The sequence below is a fragment of the Notothenia rossii genome (genome assembly GCF_949606895.1).
Source record: "Notothenia rossii genome assembly, chromosome: 7".
NCBI classification, from domain to species: Eukaryota; Metazoa; Chordata; class Actinopteri; order Perciformes; family Nototheniidae; genus Notothenia; species Notothenia rossii.
In genome coordinates, this window is record NC_136905.1 from 62,041,711 (window position 1) to 62,066,827 (window position 25,117).

Consider the following 25,117-nt stretch of genomic DNA (forward strand, 5'->3'; position numbering starts at 1 on the left):
TAGTCTCACTCTTTATTGCGATACCTGCATGCAATGTGTCAGCTCAACTGTAAGAATAACCATCCGTTGCTTTGTTCAAAGGTTCCTGGATTTAATTCATCCAGATTGTTTGGAATTATACTGTTTTTACTTTCTATACATACCCTCAGTTTCAGGTCAAGATGTCCCGCTCAGCTCTGTAACACTGAGGTAAAATGTGATGACAAATCGTGCCTGCTTTAAAACATTGGACTGTTGAAAAGTTTGAACTATTGTAGTCGCGCATTTAATTATACATGCCGTTCATTATGCATTCACACCCATAAATGCATTATTCAATGTGCAAAAAGTCTGATGTTGTTTAAAACAATTACTTTAGTGGAACACTGACATTTTATACAAGAGTTCATGAATGGTTAATCACAGATCCTGGTGACTCCGGGCAAACATTCATCCCAGATCATTTGGAGAAAAGCGACAATCTTTTGCTTCCCTCGGCTGAACTTGTCTAACCTCAGTTTAACCCGGGAGCCCTGTTAATGAGCCAACATCTCTTCTCTCTATCTATACAGTTATACAGGCCAGGAGGTGGTGAATAGCATGACAGGGTAACGTCTCTCTTGGGTGCTTTAATCAATACATTGTAAAGCTCCCCTGATCTTAGAGACCCCCGGGGTGTGTCCAAGGTCAAAGAAAATGTGGCAACTACCCAGTAAATCTGTCAAGTCCCATGGTGATTTGCACCGAGATGAAATGCCATCTTATCCAAATTAGGTTTAACAAATGCCAGTGAGGGGTTTACGGATGCAGGACGAATCTAGGTGAAATTGACCAGTGGGTTGTATCAGAAATACGTTGATTCAAAGTGAAGATAATCTCTGCATAGGAACACAGAATGTATGTGCAACAAGACATGATTTTAGTATTCGAAGCAACCTGTTTTGTAGTCTGACTGAGAAGTATTGATCACGTTTGAGCAGGTTTTGGTTGTATGCAGCTAAACTGCCCATGTTGAGAGCAGAAAAGTAAAAACGCATTGGCCGGAACGTATTATAGGAAACTCATCGTATTTTGTTTGATGAAGATCTACCTTTATAATTTGCGCCAAATTAGCTTGTAAATGGATGACAACAATACTTTTATAACGAAGCATTCATGTTTTCATAGTCCTACAGGTCATGTTTGAGCAAGCTATGGTTGTATGCTGCTAAACAGCCAATATCGAGAAGAGGAAGTGCACATTTGCAATGGTTTTTAATAGCGCCATATTAGCTAAAGCTATAGATACTGGCTACTTGTGAAAATCTGGTAGTTGACTTTGCCTCTCAACTCCACTAATCAAAACTCTAGTTGCTAAAAGGACTCTGAACAATGAGTGTACAGAAAAAAAAACTAAACCTGTATATCTGCTAGCTACACCGGAAAACCCCAAAATATTAGCCGTTGCGCCCAGAGGCTTATCACCGTTAAACCGATAGCTGATGAGTGAAGAAAACTCACTGATACATAAAATGTGCCGTGTTTGTGTTCACGTCAAGCAATGATATGTCATGTAATTAGCAATATGAATTATCTTGGTAGTTGCTAAAACATATTTAACAAGAAGTAACATAGGGATGCAACATTTAGGAAATGTTCAAGGCAAAAACAGTCCAGTAATTTATGCGGAATTATTCATTATTATCATTGCTGACACCGTTGTTATCCATTTTGAACAAGACCTACTCCTTTGTGTAAATGCCAACCTTTTTCAATTAAACTGAATTTAATAGAAAAAACCCTGATTTCCCTGTTTTTCTGTCTCTGCTATTGTTGGGTAATTGTCTGTCCATATTGAACAAGACCTACTCCTTTGTGTAATTGCCAACCTTACTTTATTAAACTGAATGTAATGGAAATAACCCTGATCTCTACTATTGTTAGAAGTGAGTAGATCATTATTAACTGAACAAAAGGTCTTTTTCTCACAGTTGTGGACCTCCACTAGTAGTAAGAACATATGCCTCCATCATGGATGATGCTGTGTGCACTGTAGAAAGCCTGGATGTGAGCAGCAGAGAAACAGCTATTTTCTATTTAAATCAAAGCTCAATCATACATGCCCTTCACTCATGTCCAAGATAGCTTTCTGAGTAAACAAGTGCTACTGAACGCGGAAAAGATGTCCAAGACACTAGTGCACTTTCCCGTATTCTGTGTAGCACTCATGTCCTTTGATGGATGGTTGGTATGCAGCCCAGGCTCCTCAAGAGAAGAACTAGGATCAGCAGGTGAGTGCATGTAGGATAGTCGTCCTACACTGTATACAATGGACAGAACCGGAGAGGCACTTTGCTTGGCATGCAGAGCTTCCCACCTGTCTTGTCAAGCTTAATGACAAAGTGGTGCTGCAGGACTGAACAATGTCCTCTTCCCCTACCAGGCATTAATTCACTCAATTTTCCAAATTAAATTCTGATATTGTACAGACAGGTACGTTAACAAGAACTTACGAGGTAAAATTATAAGGCAGGCGTGAACACAAACAGTCAACTACAACAAAATGATGATTTGAAGTTACCCTTACATTAAGAAAATTATCCTTCATTACTTCTCAATTTATTGTTTAATAATTAAACGAGGAGTTGTATTTATGTGCATTTCCAGTACGGAAATCTGAACGTTGGATAAAGACATGTTTTGTTGAGATTTTAGAGTCAAAGGTTTTTCCAGAGGTAATTTTGGATTTACCTCTTTTTATCACCCCATAAATCTGAAAATAACGTCAGAAGCCTTTTCAAAATAAAAATAAAAATTCCAGAAAATGAATTTGGTCCAAGTGCTACTGATGTGTAGATTTCTCCTTATGAGGAAACCAGCCTCTACTGTTCTGCAGGTGTATTGTACAGTTCCATACATTCTACAAGACGCCAGAGGAATAGCAAAAATATAACTAATAGACCACTATAAAACTTCCCCAGTTTATTACTTACATCAAGACAATCATTTTATTACATATTATTTGAACTAGGAATTGAATTCTAACTTTTGGTCATTTTTTGAGAAATCTACAGCCACACGAAACCAAAGTGTATAATTAAACCCCTCCAAGTGTATTTTGGGCGTTCTCTTTTCACTAGTCTGAAAGAAGACAAGTTATTAAAGCAAAATAGCCCGTCTCAAAATGTACCATTACATAAAAAGCAATGTCTTTGCCTGTAGAGTCTCATCTTAAACCCCTGTATGTAATACTCTTTTTCTACTCCCACCAATAATGGACTTTTTTCAAAGCAGACATTTTGATGCTTCAATTTAAAGAGCAATGTTTAACACAGCAGTGCTGATTACACTGACGCTCATTTCAAATAATTTGAAGTAATTTACTTGGGCAATTGTAGTTCCCACTGTTTCTTTTGGGGTTTACAAAGAAAATACTTCAATGGAAGACAACAGATTGTTCCCAACTGAGGCAAGTCTCATGTTCTTGCTGCATGTTTACAGCTCAGGAAAAATTGTTATTGAAATCTTATGGGAGTCTTAGCAAGCTTGGACAATATACTGTGAGACAATATAAAGGTATCAACCGTTAATCCCTGTAATTTACTGGGTACCATTAGGTGCGTGTGCATTATTTGATTTTAACATCAATGCAATATTTGACTGGATAAGCCAAAAACATTCTCCAGTAGTTTATAAATTTAATATTCGGAAAATATACTGCCACAAAATATATCAATACAATTAAATTACACTAGATGTGTATGTATCCATATCACCTACTGCATGTGAATAAAAGCCAGCAATTTCACTTGGTTATTCCTACGCATTTAACAGGCAGACTGAATTACTTTTAAAAGGGCCCTACTTTGCTAATTTTCAGGTTCATATCAGTATGTAGTGTCTCTACTGTGACATGTCTTCATGCTTTAATGTTCAAAAAGCTCTTTATTTGTCTCATACTGCCTGTCCTGCAGCACCTCTTTCCAACCTGTCTGAAACCAGAGCCCAGTCTGCTCAGATTGGTTGGCTGAACGGCTGTTGTGATTGGTCAACTGCTTTTAGGTTTCCGGCCACTTAGCCTATCACTCTAGCCAATATAAGCCCGAGTGTGACGTCACTAGGTTCCAATGGAGAAGTTTCCCTCTGGAGGGAACTTTGGGATTCAAAACTTTGCAAACCATTTAAATGCAAAAACCTATAAAACACACTGGAGAAAGTTAAAACCCCCAGAAAATGAGAATAGAGCCTTCTCTTACCTCTCACTGAAGCCACCCCACCTTCATCAGACAGAGCGAGCCATTTGAAAACCCATTTATTCACCTATTTATTTGCACACGTTCACATTTTCTTTTACTTTGCCGTCTCTGACTAAGGGTCCAGGGCAGTGGACATGCCCGGGTATCATACGTACAAACAGAACACATTTAAAACAAGATGCTGCAACAAATCCGGAATTAAAAAAATAAACAAGAGACTTTACAGGAGTTCATTTAATCCCAAGCATTTCTGGGGAGGGGGGTTAAGTGTAGAGGGAAGAGCTCGTACAAACACTTCACTGTACATACAGATGTAGCAGTCTTCTGTGCAACAAACAGCCTGCATCCCAGCTGCACCTTGCGCTGTATTCGAGTCAGTAAGGCGGGTTCCAGAGTTCTTAGAATCAACACATCCGTCTTTTCTACTGTAAAGCTGCTCATACAATATACTCTAATAACTATTTAATACATAACATAAAATTTGGAATGCAGTTTAGGCAAAATGGAACGCCAGCAAGTCATATTTTCCGTCTCTATGAACGCTAAGGTGTCAGAGCTGGGATGCAGACTGAGGGAACTCATCAATTATCATTCTGCAGAATGTTTCTGCTGCATCTGTTCCTCTGATGAAAAGACAGGGAGGTGGAAGGGGGCTGGGGGTCTGGGCCACCCACGTTGCAACCCCACGTGTCCCTTGATTTATTTTTTGTAAAACCACATTTGGTTCAGATAATAAAATCGAAGAAAATAAAATGAAAGTATATATATAACGCTTTCAGGTCCGTTTGTGTATGATCGTGTGTTTCTTGTTCCGCGCCTCACTCCTCTTCGCTCTCGTTCCCGTGCTCCATGTCTTCCTCTCCGTTCTCTTTGGAGTCTCTCCTGATGTCGGGGTCGCCCTCTTCCTCGTCTACTTGTTCCTCCTCCATCTTCTGCTCCAGCACCTCGTCCTCTTCCCAGTTCTGAGAAGGACCACAACAAATTAGTGCTTAGTGCTCATTTTAAAATGCATAGCCTGATAACTGCTGCAGTTTGGGTGTGAACATTAACAGTCTTTATAGACACTTGTAAGATCTGAGTGACTTACATCAGAGTCCTCGTCATCACGAAGAGCTTCGTCACCAGAGGCCTCATCCTCGTCAGATGATTCTGTAAAGAAACAAATCCATTTGCTGTAAAACTGTCTTCACTACATCAAGGCTGGTACAACCTCAACATGAGAAAACAAAAAGCCTTATGGGCTTTCACTTGTATATAAATATCATGCGAGAGATGGCAGATATTTGCATTTGAATACAATAACGGGGACATCAATTCTGATGCCAATGTGCAGATGGTATTTGTTCACTTTTTGTGCCAGCAAAAAAAAAAAAAACATGCAAATACACTTTATTTTAAAGAACACTTTTTTTCCACCCTTCACAATTACTCAATTTGCAGAAATGCATATCAAATACTTACAAAAAAAAGAAAAAGCTTCTGAAGCCTACACCTTACAACTCAATGAGAAGATTTTGAGTACCAACAGTCAGTGGTTGTGTTTGACTCTTGTTAGTCTTAAACGTTATCTTCCAGGCTAAGAAACATTTGATAGCATTAAATTGTTGTTTATTCAATGAAATTGTTTAATAATAAATATACAAAACAAGATTTTAGTTTACGCATGCAAGAGGACATGGAGAATAAAGCTGAACACTACATAATGAACAGAGACCGCTCGCTTATGTGAACACTCAAAGCAGTTGAGATTTTTTTCTTCTTTTTTTCTTCCTTAGAAATTACATCAAGCTGGCTAATTGACAATTCAAGATGCATTTCACCAACATAAAATGTACAGACTTTCATTTCAAAGTCAAGTGGCAGGACTACAATAGGGATGAAACATGTCAACCGTAGAGCCTTTTCCTTTATTGTAAGATACCCATCAACTTAATGAGATTTGGAGTAAAAAAAAAAGAGGCGTTGCAGCATGCTCCTTAAACATCAAATTCAAGACTTTTCAGGCGCTGTTCCGTCAAATTTAAAAAGGACCAAGCTTGACACACGGAGAATTTTCATAATGAGTAGCAAGGCTTTACGAGCACTCGCAGACAATTAGTTTCTCTGTAACATGTCCAATTTCCTATCTGGGAGCCCCATTAGCTTTGAGGCCTAATTCTAATCCTGTATTCAGACAGATGTTTCCGCAGCTACTCTAATTGTTCCGGCTCATGCATGGCACATCAGTGTGAGAATCATGCTACCTACACATGCAACAACCTGTACTATTAGAGCGCATTAAGTGTTGTTTGTACCTGAATTTAAATCACACTCATTGACTGACTATACTGACAACTCCCTGTCAGATTCCCTCACTGGACCCGCGATAAGCCCAGCAGCAGCCTCATGTTCATCAGCTCCTTCCATGAACTTTTTTTGTTGAAACCTTTACATCCTGGCCCGCTGACAGGAGTATTGGACCTCAAAGCGTGGCTTAATTTCATGAAAGCCAATTGTCGACGTGGTCCATAAAGCGTCTTATACAGTGCGGTAATGAGAAATGAGAGTGAACAGAGCAGGGCCTTGTTGTTCCGCTCAAGGGGGGGGGTCGGAAACGCTGCAGGTCGGGTTGCCAGGCAACAGTAGTCATGTTTGCGTGCGGTGCATCAGCAAGAGCGACTGGCTAACGTCTGCTTCGGTTACAAAATGATACAGGCCAAAAATAATCATAAAACTAAGTGTGCCATCAGTGTTTCCCACAGATCTGAAATATACTTGGGGGGTCGGTGGTAGCGGGGGGGGGGTTGAGGTGACGTGCAACAACATTAACCTTTCTGTTGGTCGCTTGTTAGAAGACCCTTCACGCGATGGCAGAGCCAACAGGTACAGGCAGGGCCCGTAGTGATAGCCCTATAGTTTAAATCTACTACACACACATAAACATAGGTTACTATTTAAAAAAAAATTGTAAATGTATTTAGGAACCTATCAATGTGATTTTAAGTGGGGGTGGACCTCAAATCTTCTAGGGGGGGCAGGGGGCATGCTCCCCTGGTAAGATTTTATTTAAATGTTGGGAGTTAAATGCATCAATCTGGTGCATTTTGAGGGTGAAATAAAGAGAAACACCTATTTGAAACAGAAATGTATACATTATCATAAAATCATGGCCATAACATCCCATTTCAAATATGAAAAAACACCGAAACTTGTTTATTTATTTTTGGTTCATTTATAGTCGTGAGTGTGTATGCGCTCCTGAACCAGCCTCTCCTGTCTCTCTCGTCTCCTCCCTGCTCCTCTTTGAGGCAGCAGCAAAGACTAGTTTTAGCTCTCAACAAGTTTTTAAAGTGTATCTTACCTTTTTTCACCTAGTTAACTTTTTATTTATGCATATTTTACTAATCACTACCCTCTCAAATGGAAATATGTGCTTACATAAATGGTGACCAAACCGTTTGAGACCCACTGAGAACTTTGACTAAGTTAACTAGGCACTCAGAGAGTCCTTTGCCTCACCTGAGGTTATCCCGAGCTTGAATGACACACAGAGACCAATTAAGGCTTTGATTTATGATCTGTATGACAGTGGCCATGTCGGCAGACCACATCATGCAGACAGCCAGTCACCCTGTGTGAGGCAGGCCACTTAACAGGCCAGGCCATCGGCAACCCCCCGGTCCTCCCGATGGCCAGTCCGGGAGTGGGTACAGGAGGCGTAGAGCGAGGGATCATTGTCCACAAGTTAATCGATCGCAGATGACGTCTTGGTCACGGACGAATTAAAAAAATTAAAATAAATGGGTTGCGAAATATACTTGGGCAGCCGTTAATATACCTGGGCGGTAGGGCTGCAACAAACGAATAATTTGATAATCGATTAATCTATCGATTAATGAAACGATTAATGGATTATTCGGACTATTACCGTATGCCTTGCACAATTTCTCAAACGCTCTTATTTAGCCATCAACTTTTAGATTTAGCTTGAGGTTGTTTTAGGCATGTGGAAACTAACAATGAAGACAATAAAGATGAATACTTGATTCAAAAATACATATATTATTAAATTAACTAAACACATTTTTGAACAAAATTAACATTGCTTTTTATTTAAATTAAATAAATAATATTTCACACAGTGTTTCCCCTTCCATTGTCTTGGCGGGGCGCTGCGCCCTGCCTGAAATTCAAGGTGTTTTTTTGTTTGTTTTTTTATTTAAAAAAAACAATATATAGCACCAAATTGCAACTGAAGTAATCTATCTACGGTCACTTTTCACATGTGCTCTTTTATTAAATAAACTAAACGCCTATGTTATTTATCCAATGTGCATGTTTCAGTGTCCACTGCTTTGCGTATTCACATTCTCCTTCTGCATTATTGCCCCAAGCTCTGCTGTCTGCCCGCTTGTGTCTGCACCCCCCCCCCCCCCAGTTTCAAATTCCTTTATTATAATTTTTTAACCGCAAGCCGTTATCGTCACGGGAGAAGGAAACACCAGCCTGCCCAGGTGGACGCGCACGAACGTGACAACAAACGTAGCGTGCGCATTCTAAAAATAGCTCACAGATTGTGAGCAGGTACCGCGGTTTGAACTAAGGTATTGAATTTGACAGAAAACAACAATGAAACGCCAGCAGAAGAATAGTCTAATGAGTTGGGTGAAAAAAAAGACAGGAGATGTGAGTTGGTTTATTCAGTAAATTAGCTCAGGATAATTGGATGTTCTGTCTACACCTGTTGATGTGAGGCTAATGCAGGATTTGATAGCTTGATGCTACCGGCATTTAGCGGCAGTGACTCAACAAATTGCCTCTTAAAATGTATCGTCAGCAATGTATGACAAGCAGACTGCTTGTTTAATGTTAGACTCACACCAATAGCTCAATATGATCATAACACGATTGCTTTCATATCAGAGATCAGATGAGGTGGAGCTGCCTCCAGCAATAGAGGATGAGGCAGAGAGAAGCAGCAGCAGCACAGGGTTGCAGCAGGTATGTTATATGCTGTAGTCAGGTGATTTAAAGAGCAACTTGCAGGTTTTGTTTTTTTACTACATTTATGCTTAACCTTGCCTGAAAATTACCATTAAAAATGTTAATGCAGGATTTGATATGTTTTACAAGACATAAGGGCAGGAATTCAGAGGCAAAGGAGCCGTTTTGAGCTCTGCTACTAAAAACTGCTTTTTTTTTTACGTCATACGTCAAACGCGTCATATTACGTCACATGGAGGAGTTAACTTTCTCGGACTCGTTCTCTGCCCAATCCGCGGTAGTAGTTTGTAGTTGATTTGAGCGGTTGTGATTTAGTGAGCTGGTATTTTTTCGGTAATTTTACATTGCATTTCACCATTTGTAATCATGGTGAGCTTTTGTTTGTGCAGGTTGCACAAACACAAGCCTGTCAGGGCATCGAGTGCACAGTTTCCCTCACGGGAGAAGGACCGGAGCTAGCGTTCGTTCCTGGGTGCGTTGTGCATCCACCTCCCTGCAGCACATACTCAGTCTCCACAGCTTTATCAAGAAACCGTATTACATCTCTCTCCCTTTACAATGTTGTGATGTGACTGACGTTAGCTAACATGCTAACGCCGGTCACTCACCAAGACAGTTGCTCTGTTCTCCACTGGTTCTCCACACACCAAAGCTCCATTTCTCTCCGATGGCCGTTATTTGTTCTAATCCTTGGCTGCTCCTGGTCTCTTGGTCGCCTAGCAGGCTCATAATTATAATCATATGCATTCGAATATATATTTTCAACCTCTTCTGTGTCAAAACTAGCATTGTGATCCATGTTTATTCATACGTTAGACCGGCCGCTCTCGCAACATGGGGGCTTTTTTATGCGGAAGTGAAAATGTCTTACTAAAACGACGCCAGATGTCACTGTAGTGTATATTTCTGTATATTTTTGGGAAAATCTAGTGTATTCATCATTTTCCTACAAATGTATTCACAGGTGTCTCTAACCTGCAAGTTGCTCTTTAAATGTATCAATGAAAGGAAGAAGTGTAGGCTACATGATACGAAGGGAATACAGTTTGAATAAAAGTAATACAGCACAGTGTAACACTGTACTTTATTACTTTGTAATGTACAAATACTTTGTTACTGTACGATATCAATAATCCACAGCTCCTCTCTGCTCCAGAGGATAAAAAAAATTGGGGTGCCTTGAAATATTTTTTGGGGAGGTACCCGAGCAGCACCCTTCCAAGGCAGTAAACCTAGGGGAAACACTGTCACATCAAAAGCCCCGCCCCCTACCACACAGACAGGACGCACAGACGCATTTGTTTGTCTTTTTGCATATTATAAACGAGTTGGCGACACTAAGACTGCGATATAATATTTTTGTAGCAATAATACATGACATATATTTTTTAAATGTCTCCAATACCGATAAAAACACCAATAACGTTGGAGCTTAACGGCGCATAAAACACGTGATGACGTCACCAACGAATCGACGACTGAATTAGTTGGCAACTCATTTGGTAATCGATTTTAATCGATTAAGTCGATTAGTGGTTGCACCCCCCTACTGGGCGGCCCACCCAAGTATAGTCTATGTGTGGGAAACACTGGCCATTATTTTTGACCTATTGCTCTGCATCAAGTTTTAAGTAGTCACTTTGCATCTGAAAGCCACTCTTAAATTAGATGATCCTTTCATTTCAGTCACACTGAAGCATCATTGACTGAGGCTTAAGGAAGGTTTTAAAGACCAAGGGCTGCTGGGAACACAAGTCAAGAGTGAAGAGAACAAGGGACACAACAGAAACACTCACCTTCTTCATACACCAGCTTAGCTGTGTGGTCAACCTCTGTCACTGTGTTGCTGCTGTCACTTGTCGCCACCTAGTGGTAAAAGGGAAGATTGCCATTAGAGATTCAAAGAATTGTAGACCTTTTTTTTTACTCAGCACTAGTGCAAAATGCACTTTGTTTTCAAGATGTGTTAGAATGCACCTTTACCCAGCACTGCAGCTCAGTGTATATTATGGAATTGGACAGTGACAATACAATATACATCCAAATGTCCTTGAATCATTGTGTGTTTCTAATGAAGCATGACTTTTCACCTGCCTTCTCAACAAGGTCAGACGCTGTCAACCATGCATTATGCAAACTGATAATAATCCCTGTAGGTTCTCGTCTTTGTAAAATCCACAGGTGCATTTTGGTTGTGATGCAGATGTAAGGGGCATAGAAAAATAATCCTGTCCACTTTCATCAACAGATTGTTCCAGTCCAGGCAATGGGCACTGAAAAACTTTTAGCACAAGGCTACAGAATCAACTTTGCATTTTCAAAGTTATTGTCCTTGTGGGACTGAGGCACCAGAGTGCTGGGGTGGAAGCACAAGTCTTAACTCGAGGTTAGAAATAAATACCTTGAGTCAGTTATATATTGAAATAAACCTTGTGCAAAGGGTCGATAGAAAGTCCAATAATATGCGTAGATTTTGTAACATTTGTCAAGCTTGTTGGTCGAACTTTATACATGGGACAATGACCCTGTTAATTTCCCCTAAGGGGAGGAAGGAGAAGGTGCATTGGTTAGTCGGCACTCAATCGTTATTGGGCGAGGTCTAAATGTTTTGATCAGGGGTCTCTAACAGGACATCAGACTGTGGAGTTGAGTTCTGATACTGGGAACTACATTATCATCGAAAAGGGAATCAAAGCCTTCCCTACCTCTGAATTCACACCTTAAACATCCCTGAGTCATTTAAAAGCAAAGAAACGGCTGTTGTCTCTGTAAATGTCGACACCTACCTGTGTCATGAGGAGATAGAGTTTCCCGTGCAGCTTGGTCAGCTTGTGGAACATCTTCACTCTGCTCTCGATCATGTGATAAAGCACTCCAAGCTGGGTAACCAGGTCTGGCAGCTGTTGGGATAACAGATGGACCAGTCAGTTAAAAACATTTCGGCAGCAGAAAACTCAACAAGAACCGTGTGATGTGTCGAGCTCAACTCCTACATCAAACTTTTAACCTGTTAAGCCCTCAGCCTGTTGTTCAGGTCTCAGGCTCGAAAATGACATTCCCAGAACTAGAGATGCTCCGATCGCTAATTTTGGGGGCGATCGCCAGAATCGGCCGATAACGATCGCCGATCTGATCGAGGGGGTGGGTGGGGGCTATGGGGATCTTCCATTTGAAGTGATGTTTAAAACTCAGTTAATGGGGCTCATTCACTGGCGCTTCCACAAACAACCAACATAATTATTACATTCAAATGAAGTACATTATTCAAGTTTACATTAACTTTAATCATAACACGGGAGAAATGAGCAGAAGCGCTCTCTATCCCTCTCTCTCTCTCTCTCCCCTGACAGCCTGTCAGTATCTCATGCAGCTCACTGATCCAGTAATGAGTGACCCGACAGTGATGAATAAATATATTTATAACTAGTTTAGCTTGTTCCAGAGGTAGATAAAATAGCTAAGTGTGTTAGGTCTAACTCTTGTGTGTGTTGCTCCGCTCACCGGTCCGTCACAGCGGGCGGAGCTGCAGGATTTCTGCTTCACACTCGTTGCATACCGCTATTTTATTGTCTTTTTCGGACACCTTAAAATAATGCCAGACCGGTGAAGCCATTTTGGCGAGCTTGTGTTGCCGCGCACAGAGAAAAGTGTCATGTATTTTACGCCATGTGATCGGCATTTATAGAGAGCACCGATCGATTGACCGAGAGTGAATATCGGCCGATATCGATCGGAGCATCCCTACCCAGAACAAATGACCATATCTTCCCTTCTAAAAAGGGGTAAATTAATAATCTTTTTTCTCAAAGCAATGATAACCTGTGAGTTGAATGTAGAAAAGTCAGAATCAATAAAGATTTTTTTTTATTTTAAAGTAAATTCAGATTGAACATAGTAAAATAAAAAGTAAATTATAGTGTCCGTCCAAAAGAAATAAAACATTACCTATAGTGAAAACCACCCTTGAATGATGGGATAGTAGACTAAAAGCTTTAGGAATCCAAACTACAACATATAATGAGTGCCCTGTATCAAGATTGATGCAAAACAAGTGATATTTGACCTTTTTAGAGAGATTTAGAAAAAAACACTTCTGGGGTCATTTGGGTGCATTTTCTACATCTCTGGCCCCCCCTCGTTCGATTTTGATGATTGACACCTCTTTTTCACAGTTGGAGCCAATAGAATCGAGGGGAAGTTCCTAAAATCCATCTAAACATTACCCATTGGTGAATAGAGTGATGCGCAGCCAGAATGCCCCGGAACAAGAAGCTGTGATACTCTGGTGGCTACCATTAGCAGCTAATATGAAATCTCAGTTTGACAAAAAAATGGAATGATGGATTATCAGTAATCATTTCAAAGTGACAAAGACACATTGGATTAACCTTCAGCAGTGTTTTTTATCGTTTTAATGCCATTGAACACGACTTTTGATCAGAATAATAGATACGGTGAGACGATCCCCCGTGAATGCTCCGTAATGCTCGGTGATGATACCAATACCTATATAATCTGTGGAATCTCATCTTTAATCCGATATCTTGTATGTGCAGTTACGGTAAGTAATAAGGGTATTTTTACCTTGAGTTCTGTGCTAAGTGCGACAGCATTTTTCCGCTCAGGGCTAATTTAGACGCTTCTTGTGAGACTTGTGTTTTGTTTCGGTAAAAATGATTGGTATTGTCAGTTAGCTGAGTTAATGAAACATTAATAGGTTTATAAATATTAAGAAGCCCTGAGACACAGTGTCGTGAAAAAAGACACCGCCGCCCCCTGTACAGGGGGCTCTCGGGCTAAACAGGTTAAAGGGAGTCACATTATGCAGTGATCAGGTGGGGGAAAGCCTTAAGTGTGTTATGTATTGAACGTCGACGGGAGGTGGGCACTAGTGGAATTTGTAGCACAATTCTGTTGTACACACCGACGTTAACACCAGCCCCGTCTGTGCGCACGGTGACCGGCTCTGTCTTCCAGTGATCGAAGCGCCTTCTGGAAATGCTTCACAAGTCCGCCGGTACGCAAATGCCCTTAGTGACACAAGTGACGGTACGCATTTCAGATGTTTGCCGCGCATGCGTACCAGATATGTGCACCCCTGGTTATAATAAACGTTTGTTAGTCAAGGAGCTCATTTTCTGCTATATTCCAATACAAATATTTGATTGGCTTTTTATCGAGGGAGCCCTGCAATGCTAATTCCTGGGTTGTTTTTCAAAAAGGTACGCATCCCTGCACCAAAGAAAACGCAACAATCTTGGGCCTGGTGGCTGCACATAAGCATTACAGACATAATGTGATGCCAGGAAAGCGGACTCACCGATGCCAGGTATGATGTGTGGTGCATGAGCACAGCCTTGAGCCACCGCACCATTAGAACGGCCCTATAGGAAGGAACACATTCATAAGCTGTCAAGTGGGGCCCAGAACTGCATGATTGTGTATATCCACATGATGGGGCTCATTGTTTTTTATGGATAAGTTAAAAAGCAGCAGCACAAACAGCGAGGTTTGCATTGGTCAAACACTGTCAACTGAAACCAATTAAATGCTGACAGTTGATCTGTCAGGCGCCAACTTACGTGAAAGGGTGCCCTTGGAGCCTCTTTGTGAGCTACAGGAGAGGAGATACAGAGCCGATTATAAAAACTGCAGTGAATCATAGCAGAGTTAACAGCTCCACTTAAAAAATGGTGATGGGGACAGAAGATCTGGGCAGGTTAAGGCTGAAGACAGGATAAAAAAGCCTTGGCATGTGTCAAAAAGGAATGTGAAAGAAAATTAAACCTCACCTCCTCCACCAAGGGTAAAACAGCAGGGAGGGGTAACCGAGCAACCGTTTTCTTGATCACCATCTCTTTACGAGTCTGAAAAACTTTCTGTGGTAGAGGAAAGAAGATTTGACACATTTAAAGTAGAGGCTTGTGTTTGAACGGAGATGAGCTGAACATCCAGGAAATTGTAGAAGCTTGTACAAGTTTGAACTCTGAATACTAAACAATCAGCCTTGGTGTAAAAATATCTATTTGTGATCGAGTTAAACAAATTCCAAATTCAAATCATCTTAGCGTTGGTGGTACAGATGGTCTCTATAACCTTCTGAAAGGCAAATGAGGACAAATCTGAGGGGAAAACAACATAAGGCATTCACTTTGGTATTTCCATTTCTCAAAACCCGTGTTTGACTTCAGACTCTTACATTTAGGATGCTGGCGTCGTTGCTCTCCAGGCCCTGCACCAGCAGCACTGCAAAGTTGTCTGTCTGTAGAGAGGCCGTCCCTTTAGGGGCCCCCTTCTCGCTGGGGACTGTAGACAGATCGATCTCACCGAGTCGCTCTACTATTGAAATCTGTAGGAGAACAGAGATGTATTAGATTAACAGGAATCTCAACACACGCTTAATGTATTGACTTTCCCAGGTTTAACACCAACAACACAATACTAGTTGAAAACATGCAGAAATAAAATACTATAGCCGCGTTCACACCGGAGTACTTTTCCCACAATAGTTCACAAGAACTACGATATATTTGCGTTGACACCAAAAAGCCCATGCAGGAACTAAATTAGTTCATGAGAACCTTTTGACCCCCTTTTCAGTCCCTGCTAGAGAGCAGGAACTTTCGTGGGAGAAAAAGGTTCCTATGTCTGATTGGCTGGGCGGATTGCAAACCACGCCCCGTAAAACTCCCAAAGTTTTGTGAAGCCGCCATTTTATTATCCTCGCATTAGCATTATTAGCATTAGCCCAGCGCAGAAACGCAGAGAGACTAACTTATGGCAACACAAAAGAAAACATGGGAGCAGTGGAGATGAGGAGGTGTCGGCGTTCTGGCGATTTACTCGGAAGGCTTCAGTGGAAGCTGCTGGGACCAGTAAACCCAAAGCAGAAGAAAAAGTGACGTCAGCGGCTTCATTTGCCTAATCTACCCCCAGGAATTAATTTCCGGTGTGAACGCGATCTGTACTCTGTTCAAGAGAACTAAAGAGTTCTCATGAACTAAAGTGGGAAAAGTATTGCGGTGTGAACGCGCCATATGCTTAGGATGAATGAGTGAGTTGTTACTAAGTGGTAGTGCTTTGCGATCATGATTATCGATATGTTAAGGCTATGATGTATGTCTTGATATTTTCTCCTAAATATAATGGATTGATTTAACCCGTAATTGTGTGTAATTGTTCCAATATGATGTTTTTGTTCAAATAAGAGTATAGAGGGATCACAGCCAAGTTTGACTTTAATTTTGAAATTCCTCATCATAATATCCTGATACTGTCCGAGTGAGACTTTATTTGCTATCATTTTGAAGAAAACTAAAACAAGTCAGAAATGAACATGTTCAAGATGTGAAAAAGAGTGAACCAATGAAGACATAGTGCCGAAGAACACTGATGTTACAGTTAAAACAGTGCCCCTTTGGTCACATATTAAGACGTATTTTGGTTCAAAAATTGTGTTTGAGGTTCAAACCCCATTTCATGTCGTTGTGTCCCTGAGACACTTCACCCCAAATTAATCCTGTGGGGATTGTCCACAGTATCGAGTATGTAAGTCGCTTTGGATAAAAGCGTCTAACAAGTGACATGTGATGTGTTTATTTGTTTGGAGGCAGAGCCATAAAACCAGCAGAGTGAGAAAGGGGCACTGAATACTGGACCCACCTCTTTGGTGTCTGTGTCTTTTTTCCTCTTCTCTGATGTTCCTTTGACTGGGGCCTGGTGGCCAGGGAGCCCTGGCACCAGCACTTTGCTCTTGTTGTTGACAATAGGGGTCTTCACCTGGAACACAAAACAGAATCTCAGCTTTTCATCTTCAGTCACAGGGTTGAAAATAGACCATTAAAAGGTCTGGAGATCATGCCCAGGTTAGCTTGGTCTTCTTGACTCATAATGAAAAGGAAGACTTGATTGTTACCTTGGATACGCTGGTCTCCATGGTAAGGGACAAGCTGGTCTGAACATCCCGGGTCAAACAGATGTGTCTCTCTGCGGTGTTGATCTCCTGGGAGGGCAAAGCATGGCAGGTAAGCAAACAGTTCGACCGGCCAACATTTCTAGGAAGATACCAAAGATGATGATGATTAAAACAAAGTCTCCTGTGTGCTCACCACTCTCTCCATCACCGGCTGCAGGTGGTTCCCGTAGGCCAGCTGCACGGACAGTTTGTCGGCGGTCAGGGCGGCAGCCAGCAGTGGGATTGGCACAGGTGAGTCCTTTGTGTCAGACATCTGAACTGAACACGAGGGCGACAGCGGCTTCTTACAGGGACTGTGGGGACAGACGTTTAACAGGCCTTGAGTGCGGCTAGTATACGATGTTGATTACAATCTGTTCAATTACATTTTGTATTCAACACATATTTAGAAGGAGAGACGTAAATGCTTCCTGATCTGACTCATGTTGGCAGCGTAATGTCCCTGAACAGCCATTAGGGAGCAAACACACCCAATGTGAGCAAGTGAAGATATTATTTAAAGTGGTTGTGCATCAAAAATATACAGGTTTAAAGCGTTAGACTGCGCCAGCTTGCTTTATTTAAATGTTTGGTTTATAGTATGGACAGAAAAAAAGTTGGTACGAGTAGAATGCAAAATGTCTCTAAAAAACGAAAAGGTAATTGCTTTCCTAGGGGCTTGAATGTTTCATACAGTTACCTTGCGCTGCCATATGATGCCTAGTTCTGTATACATTGCTTTAAGGGCTTACCCATTTAAAAAGTGCTCAAACAGATGCAGCTGCCCATCCTTACACACCACTGCCAGCCTCACCGCCTGTGTAGAACAAATAAACAAACATTTGGATAAAGTAAATAGGTTGCTTAACAGGCCATAAATGTGTCTGCATAGCTCCAACATAATTACACCACAGGGAGGAACACTTTAGCAGAGCTTGAAGCAAGAGCATAAATCTCAAGCTCTTTTCAAATAAATGTAATGGTTACAATCCTAGTCTACATGTAGTGCAGCGTTAGTTTTGGCAGCATATATATATAACCTGCTCCATCGAAATCAGTCGCATTGACCTGAAGACACATTTTGAGTTGTATACACTGTTGGAAAGAGGAGATTCCTAGCTTTGTAATGATATCAGGATTGTTGTTGTGCTCCATATATTAAGCGAAATATGTCACATTATATAATGACTGTCACAGAGTCATCATTTTGAGAAAAAGGCCTTCAAAGTTTCCTCTTCTCTGGAATCCATCGATCTGATTATTAGTGGAGCAAATGATAAAAATAGTCCGGATGGAAAATATTTCCGTTTGGATTACTGGTCTGGGGGACGCTCGCGAGTGTGTGTGTATGTGTATTGCGTTTGTTTCCCGGGGAAAACACTCACGAGAAACACCGGCTGTTGTTATGCCTGTTGTGACTTCAAGTCACTCCGTTCTCCGCTTGTAATTATGCCATTACAAGCTTCAAAGTTGTTTTTATCATCTGAATTTGCCGAAACAAGTTTAATATTCTGAAAGTTTAAAAATCAAACAAAACACCCGAACAACTATCTTTTTACACAAATCCACATTTATTTTGAAATGAGCCGTTGCGACTTCGACTGATTTTGATAGAGCGGGTCACATATAGCCTTATTCTTTAGAAGGCCATGCTTATTAGTTTTAGTCAAATTGTATCATTCAGATTTAGTTCACAACTCTAGTCCAGTTTTAATTGTAGCACTAAACTCTTTTTTTAACTTTAGTTCCAATGTTTTCTCCCTTAAGTATAAAATGTGTATTTTTTGGACATACTTAACATATTAGTCAATACCAATTATGTTTTTTAATAGCCAATGTCCAGACTTTATCCTGTCGTCTCATGCAAGGCTTCTTTTCAGAATACATTTTTCCAAATTAATTAAATGTTATTTGTCCACTCTGACCTCTTCCTTGTTGTTGGACTGGACGAGGTCGATGTGTTGCGGCTCGTCCGTCAGTGTGAAGGAAACCACTGAGTTCTTGTCCTTTCCATCTTGCCGTACTTGCCTGAAATTAGACAACTTCCGGTGAGTTCGAGGAAATACACACTGCAAAAGCAGACTACGGCAATATATTTCAAAAGATGTCAGGTGAAACGGCATCACTGACTACAAAATGGAAATAGGGCTCTGGGTATTCTTTGAGTGCTCACCAAACACTGAGCAGCCGTTCGTGTGCAGCACCGGACAGGAAGTAGAGACCGTTGCTGTCTGGAGGTCGTGTGGTGGCAAAACGTAGGGTCGTCACCGCAGAGGAGTGGCCTGTGAACTTCTGCAGAGGGAACAATGGCAGAGCAGGACAATTTAATCACCCCTGCTGAAAATATCCGACCCCAGACCCAATAATTAGTGATTTAGGATTACACATTTCATAACAAAATGGCCGATCACAATGTCCTTCTGTTTTCATTTACATTTAGTGCAGGGGAAACAAAAGTATATTTAGTTTTAAAATTATGAAGTGCCTTTAAGCCCATCACACTAACTTTGAATAAGCACATTTTTCCAAAGCCTCTTGAGGCACCTAAACAATTTCCCACCTCAGATTTTAAGTACCAACAGCCAGTAGGATTTTCTCATTGTCCCTTATAATCCGTTATTTCCAGTGTTTAAAAATAATAATAATAATAATAATAATAATACATTTAATGGCACATAACAATTTCTTGTAGTGAATGGCAAATTCACTACAAGAAATTGTTATGTAATTGGATTAGGCCAGACATTTATAAAGGTAAGGAAAATAAAGATGAACAGATACCATGGATTCCTATTTATAATCATATTGTTTTACTTTAACTACATTAGGTTGGGATTTTTCAATTGTAAGAGTAACTTCTGAAAGCCCATAATATTTGAGCCTAGTCGAATAAATCAATAACTATGAAGTAGATCAGCTGGCACTCACCCTGTAAATCTCCTTGGTGTCCAGGTCCCACATCTTGATGATCTGACCTGCTGACAGTAGCAGTTTTCCATCAGGGCTCACGCTCAAACTGGTCACTGCTGCACGGTCCGCCTTCCACTTGCTGAGTAAACAAATAAAGACACCATGAGGACTCTTGGTGCCTGTGTTTATTTTTACTCTCACAGCATCTTTAAGGGATTCCATTTATTTTAATCAACATCACCTGTTTTGAACTCCAGTATCCTCTATTGAGTTTTGTAATCTGTGTTTTTCTTTTTTATATCAAGGTGAATGGACTGAAATCGTACAGCTGCATTCAACAGCATACAATTTACTACTGCACTCCACCTGATTGCAGTAAGAAATGTGGAAAGACACTACCACCATTCTCCAAAAGCATTTTGAGGACCAAAAATGGGCTGTCGTGAGCATTCATGGTGACATTACGGCTCATGATTTTACCCACTAACTGGGCTGCCACTATATCACAGAGGAAAGGTGTTTATGATGAAATACAGTGATAAACGCATGATGGTGGGGCCTTCAATGTTACGGCTTGTTGGTGTATTTCAGTTTGTGAGTAAAGAGTCAGTTCATTAAAGCAAGTGTTTTGTCCTGTTTGAATGCACACCTGTGTTAGCAACTGCCTTGAATCAGGATAAAAGTAAAAACAATGTCATTACAATTATAATGCTTTTTTACTAAAAAAGTATGTGTTTTTTGGGGAGGGGGGACTACAAGTTAGTCTCAAAGAGAACTAAAGATTCTGGACTCTGCACCTTTGATTTCTGCCATTTTTGATCACCACTACAAAACAGAAAAAACACTTTACACTGGAAGATAAGAATGAGGCTGCTAAGTTAAGCGTGACACCTAGTGGTAAAATAAGATATACTGGTCCCGGTCCAACACTAGTCCTTGCCCAAAAGAAGTCCATGACAGGGACCATAAAATATTCTGCATCATGATGGACGGAGGGGATGGAGTTTTGGCCTCTTCTGATTTGGCTTTTTGGACAGCACATATTCATACCTGTGATTGAAAAAACACTTTTCCTCATTGACAAAATAATAGTGCCATGTTTAACCATCACACATCTTTACCGGTTAACCGTTTCACTTCTGAGAAAACGGAATTTCTTGTCAATAAAATGGAAATAGATTGTCCACCCTAGAGGTTTAGCCCACCTTAAGTTAGCCTGAGCTAAAGTTGTTGCTAACCTCCGGGTTAACCCCCGTCACTTTAATCAGCAAAGGGCAGGCAGGACAGAGGAACTTCACCCAGTCCTAGCGGCCAAACTAATAGATGAGGTAGAGTCTTAACTTTACTGGGAAAGTGCATGTGAGAACAATGCATGCAGCATTATGGCAGCTTACTCCTCTGGTTAAGTGAACCAGGGACCTGTTTAGAAAATAAACTCCAGCTTGCAGTTAACTATGGATTTAACCTGATTTGGGTGTTGGTACAGTTTCTCCAGTATTATAATAAGTAGGGATGCTCCGATCGCCAATTTCGGGGCCGATCGCCGGAATCGGCCGATACCGATCGAGTGGGCGGGGCCTAAATGGAAGATATAAACATCACTTTCATTTAAAGTGATGTTTAAAACTCAGTTAATGGGGCTCATTCACTGGAGCTTCCACAAACAACAACCAACATAATTATTACATTCAAATTATGTACATTATTCAAGTTTACATTAACTTTGGATAGTATCACGGGAGAAATTAGCGGAAGCGCTCTTTTCCTCTCTCTCTCTCTCTCTCCTGATAGCATCTCATGCAGCTCACTGATCCAGTAATGAGTGACCCGACAGAGAGGAATAAATATATTTATAACTAGTTTAGCTTGTTCCAGAGGTAGATAAAATAGCAAAGTGTGTTAGGTCTAACACTTGTGTGTGTTGCTCCGCTCACCAGTCCGTCACAGCGAGCGGAGCTGCAGGATTTCTGCTTCACACTCGTTGCATACCGCGATGTTACTGTCTTTTTCGGGCACCTTAAAATAATGCCAGACCGGTGAAGCCATTTTGGCGAGCTTGTGTTGCCGCGCAGAGAAAAGTGTCATGTATTCTACGTCATGCGATCGGCATGTTTAGAGAGCACTGATCGATCGGTGACCGATGGATTGGAGCATCACTAATAATTAGGGATGCTCCAATCGGGAATTTTGGGGCCGATCGCCAAAATCAGTATCGGCCGATACCGATCGGGTGAGGGCTATGGTGATCTTCCATTTAAAGTGATGTTTAAAACTCAGTTAATGGGGCTCATTTTTATATTGCTTCAGTTTATAAATCGTAACGGATCGAAAAGTTCGGATTTATTTTTCAAGACATGATGCGCTTCCACAAACAACAACCAACATAATTATTACATTCAAATGAAGTACATTATTCAAGTTTACATTAACTTTGGAGAATAACACGCGCTGTTGACAGGAAGTTGTTGTTGCTTGTGACGGAGAAAAGTAATATATACATATAAAGACGGAGAAAGTAAACGATAACGTTTATGGTTAAGTGTTAGCACCCCCCGAAGAGGCACAAGCTCTTACGTTGATATTGGAGTTTTCAATAAATTCAATTTGAAAAATAAACGGGGAAAAAACAAATAACGAAATTGAAACCTGACTAGTACTCCAAAGAACAAATATTTGGGTACAGCCCTAGTATGCATTTGCTCATTTCTGCCAATTCAAATTGAGTTAAATAATCATGTAAATTGATGATTACAGCCTTCAGGTTAGTTGCAAAATCACACAAATGGCTTTCGTTAAGGAAAGGCCTTTTCTAATTCCTATAATCTTCTTATAAACCAAATACTGACCTTCTTGCCTTGCCCGTCTGCAGGTCCCACTCTACAATGTTAGTATCATCTGAGCCGCTGTATAATAAACCGTCTTCAGGGTGCCACTGGACACAGTTCACTCCCCCACTGTGGCCTCCATCCTGCAAGGGACAGAAAACAGTAGTTACTAGATGTTAACAAGGTATCCTATCAAACTAAACACAAATAAAAGGAATAAATATAGCTTTCACTTAAAAGCTACAATTGATAACTTTTTTCAAAGACAGCCTTGCCTCAGATTTGCTATCATTATATCCTGACAGTAGTACTTAAACCTGAATAGTTATGGAAAATATATTTTCTCTAACTCCTTCTGTATCCCTAGTAACATTTGAAAAATGCATATCCTCCAAAGGAAAGCCAAACTAGGTCAAACTAAGCAACATTGCTCAAATTCTAGTGAACAATAAATAAAGCTGTTAAATAAAGAAATATCCCCAGCCAGTGCTTGGTTTTTGCTCAAATATTTGTCAACATTCAACCAATAAAATGCAGTAACATAATGTTGATAAATAAAATGATGTTAACTTAATTGATCAAAGCCGATTAGCTTTAAAACTAGCAGTCATTGGCACTGCATTACAGTCTCCTTGGCTCTGATTTGTTGTTTTTCACTTAGGCATGGTGAAAATTATGACAATTTTGTTTTTGAGTCAACACAGCTTTAACAGAACTATATTTTGATACAAAAAAATACTTCTTGGATTAAAAAGGTCCTTCACATGCCACAACAACATTTCAGCAATAAAATACACTTTTGTACTTGGAAAAGTAGGGGGAAAACATAAAAAGTAATTTACAGGCCATGATACATGTTTTTTAAGTCTCACTCACCAGTGTACAGTGCAGTGCTCCCTTTGCTGTACTGTAGATAAGCACACTGCCTGCTGCTGTGCCCATAGCCAACAGATCCGCCTTCTCCTCCTGCACTGCCTCCGATTTCCTCTTCTTCCTCTGAGGTCCCTCCTGAAAACACAGCATAATTGTAATGTATAACTACCTAAACATCAACCAAAACATTTTGTATTATAAAAAGATAGTGCATGCTTGGATCACTTGGTTGAAATTAATTCACTTGCATTTAAATCTCAGTCTGTTACATCAATAACTGTTTTGATATTATATCAAAAATGCATTGAAAGCTGATAAAAGCAAATACTGCTAGTGCTATCAAATGAGGTTACTCAACAACCTAGTGAGAGTAGTAGACATAATTAGAGTAAAACATCCTGGATACAATAAACACATTTCATGTATTATAAAAAGCATAATTACTTGGCATACAAATTATTAGTCATAAACAACACACATATACTTTTGTGAAACGGTTATATAAATTGCCACAGAGGCAACACTTTGTGAACCTCTCCACTCAGAAGTGTCATGGTGGCACACGCTACTGAGCTTTGGTGGGCTAATGCTAACTTCAATAACGAGTTTATTTGCAGTACTAACAGGTCTATATATGCTTAGAAAATAATTGGTAAGACTAATGGAGCTGCTTTAAGTATTACTAAGAGTTAGTTCGCACTGAAATAAAAAAGTAAGACATTGTCCTTCTTTTCTTCACTACCATGTGGGACTAACATGTGCGTCCTGCGCAGCTGTTGGAAGCTAGCTAACTGCTAACGTGGCGACGCTATATGTGTGTCAGAAAAATGAATGCGTCTGCGTTAACACATTGGCGAAGGTTCAAAGCTTTCTGTGAGAATATTTTTTTTTAAAGTGACACTTTCACCCGTCTTATTGCGTGCACTTTAACACGAAAGTGTTTGGGCCTCACGTACCTTGACTGTCCGGCATGGTCCCCAGGCTATGCAGATACAGGTGGCACTCAAATGGGCTGAAGGCACGTATTCTTGGTGAAGTGTTTTGCTATCTGTGTTCCAAATGCGAAGCCTGCCATCCTGGGCACACAACGCTAAGTATTGTCGTGATTTAGGTGAAAATACGCAGGGTAACTGCAGCGAAGAGCTACCTACATCGGCCGCCATTTCTGAGCCGCTGCTTGCGTCTGCGTGCGTGGATTACACAGACCCCACGTGTGGACTGCTACGCACATGCGCGTTAGCACGTCAGAAGGACCGCCCCTCCCATTGGCTGCTGCCAGACAACAAGCAGGACTCATGCTGCCTTCATGTCCTCCTCGTATAATAGATGGTCTCTAGTTGTTAGATTTTGAATAACTA

General features: G+C 40.7%; 1 protein-coding gene across 1 annotated transcript; it reads right to left on the minus strand.

Annotated features, from left to right (window-relative positions):
- Positions 1–4,430: 4,430 nt before the first annotated feature.
- On the minus strand, positions 4,431–25,003 carry wdr43 (WD repeat domain 43). Its single transcript, XM_079693763.1, has 18 exons — positions 24,716–25,003; positions 23,763–23,894; positions 22,908–23,029; positions 20,080–20,200; positions 19,325–19,443; positions 19,077–19,179; positions 17,904–17,968; positions 17,306–17,465; positions 17,113–17,199; positions 16,860–16,976; positions 15,397–15,546; positions 14,990–15,076; positions 14,780–14,811; positions 14,518–14,581; positions 11,984–12,097; positions 10,994–11,063; positions 5,302–5,363; positions 4,431–5,176 (listed from the first exon to the last, which is right to left on the minus strand). The coding sequence occupies exons 1-18, from the start codon at positions 24,920–24,922 to the stop codon at positions 5,033–5,035; spliced, it is 1,956 nt and encodes a 651-aa protein (XP_079549889.1). The 5' UTR covers positions 24,923–25,003; the 3' UTR covers positions 4,431–5,032.
- Between the last annotated feature and the right edge of the window lie 114 nt (positions 25,004–25,117).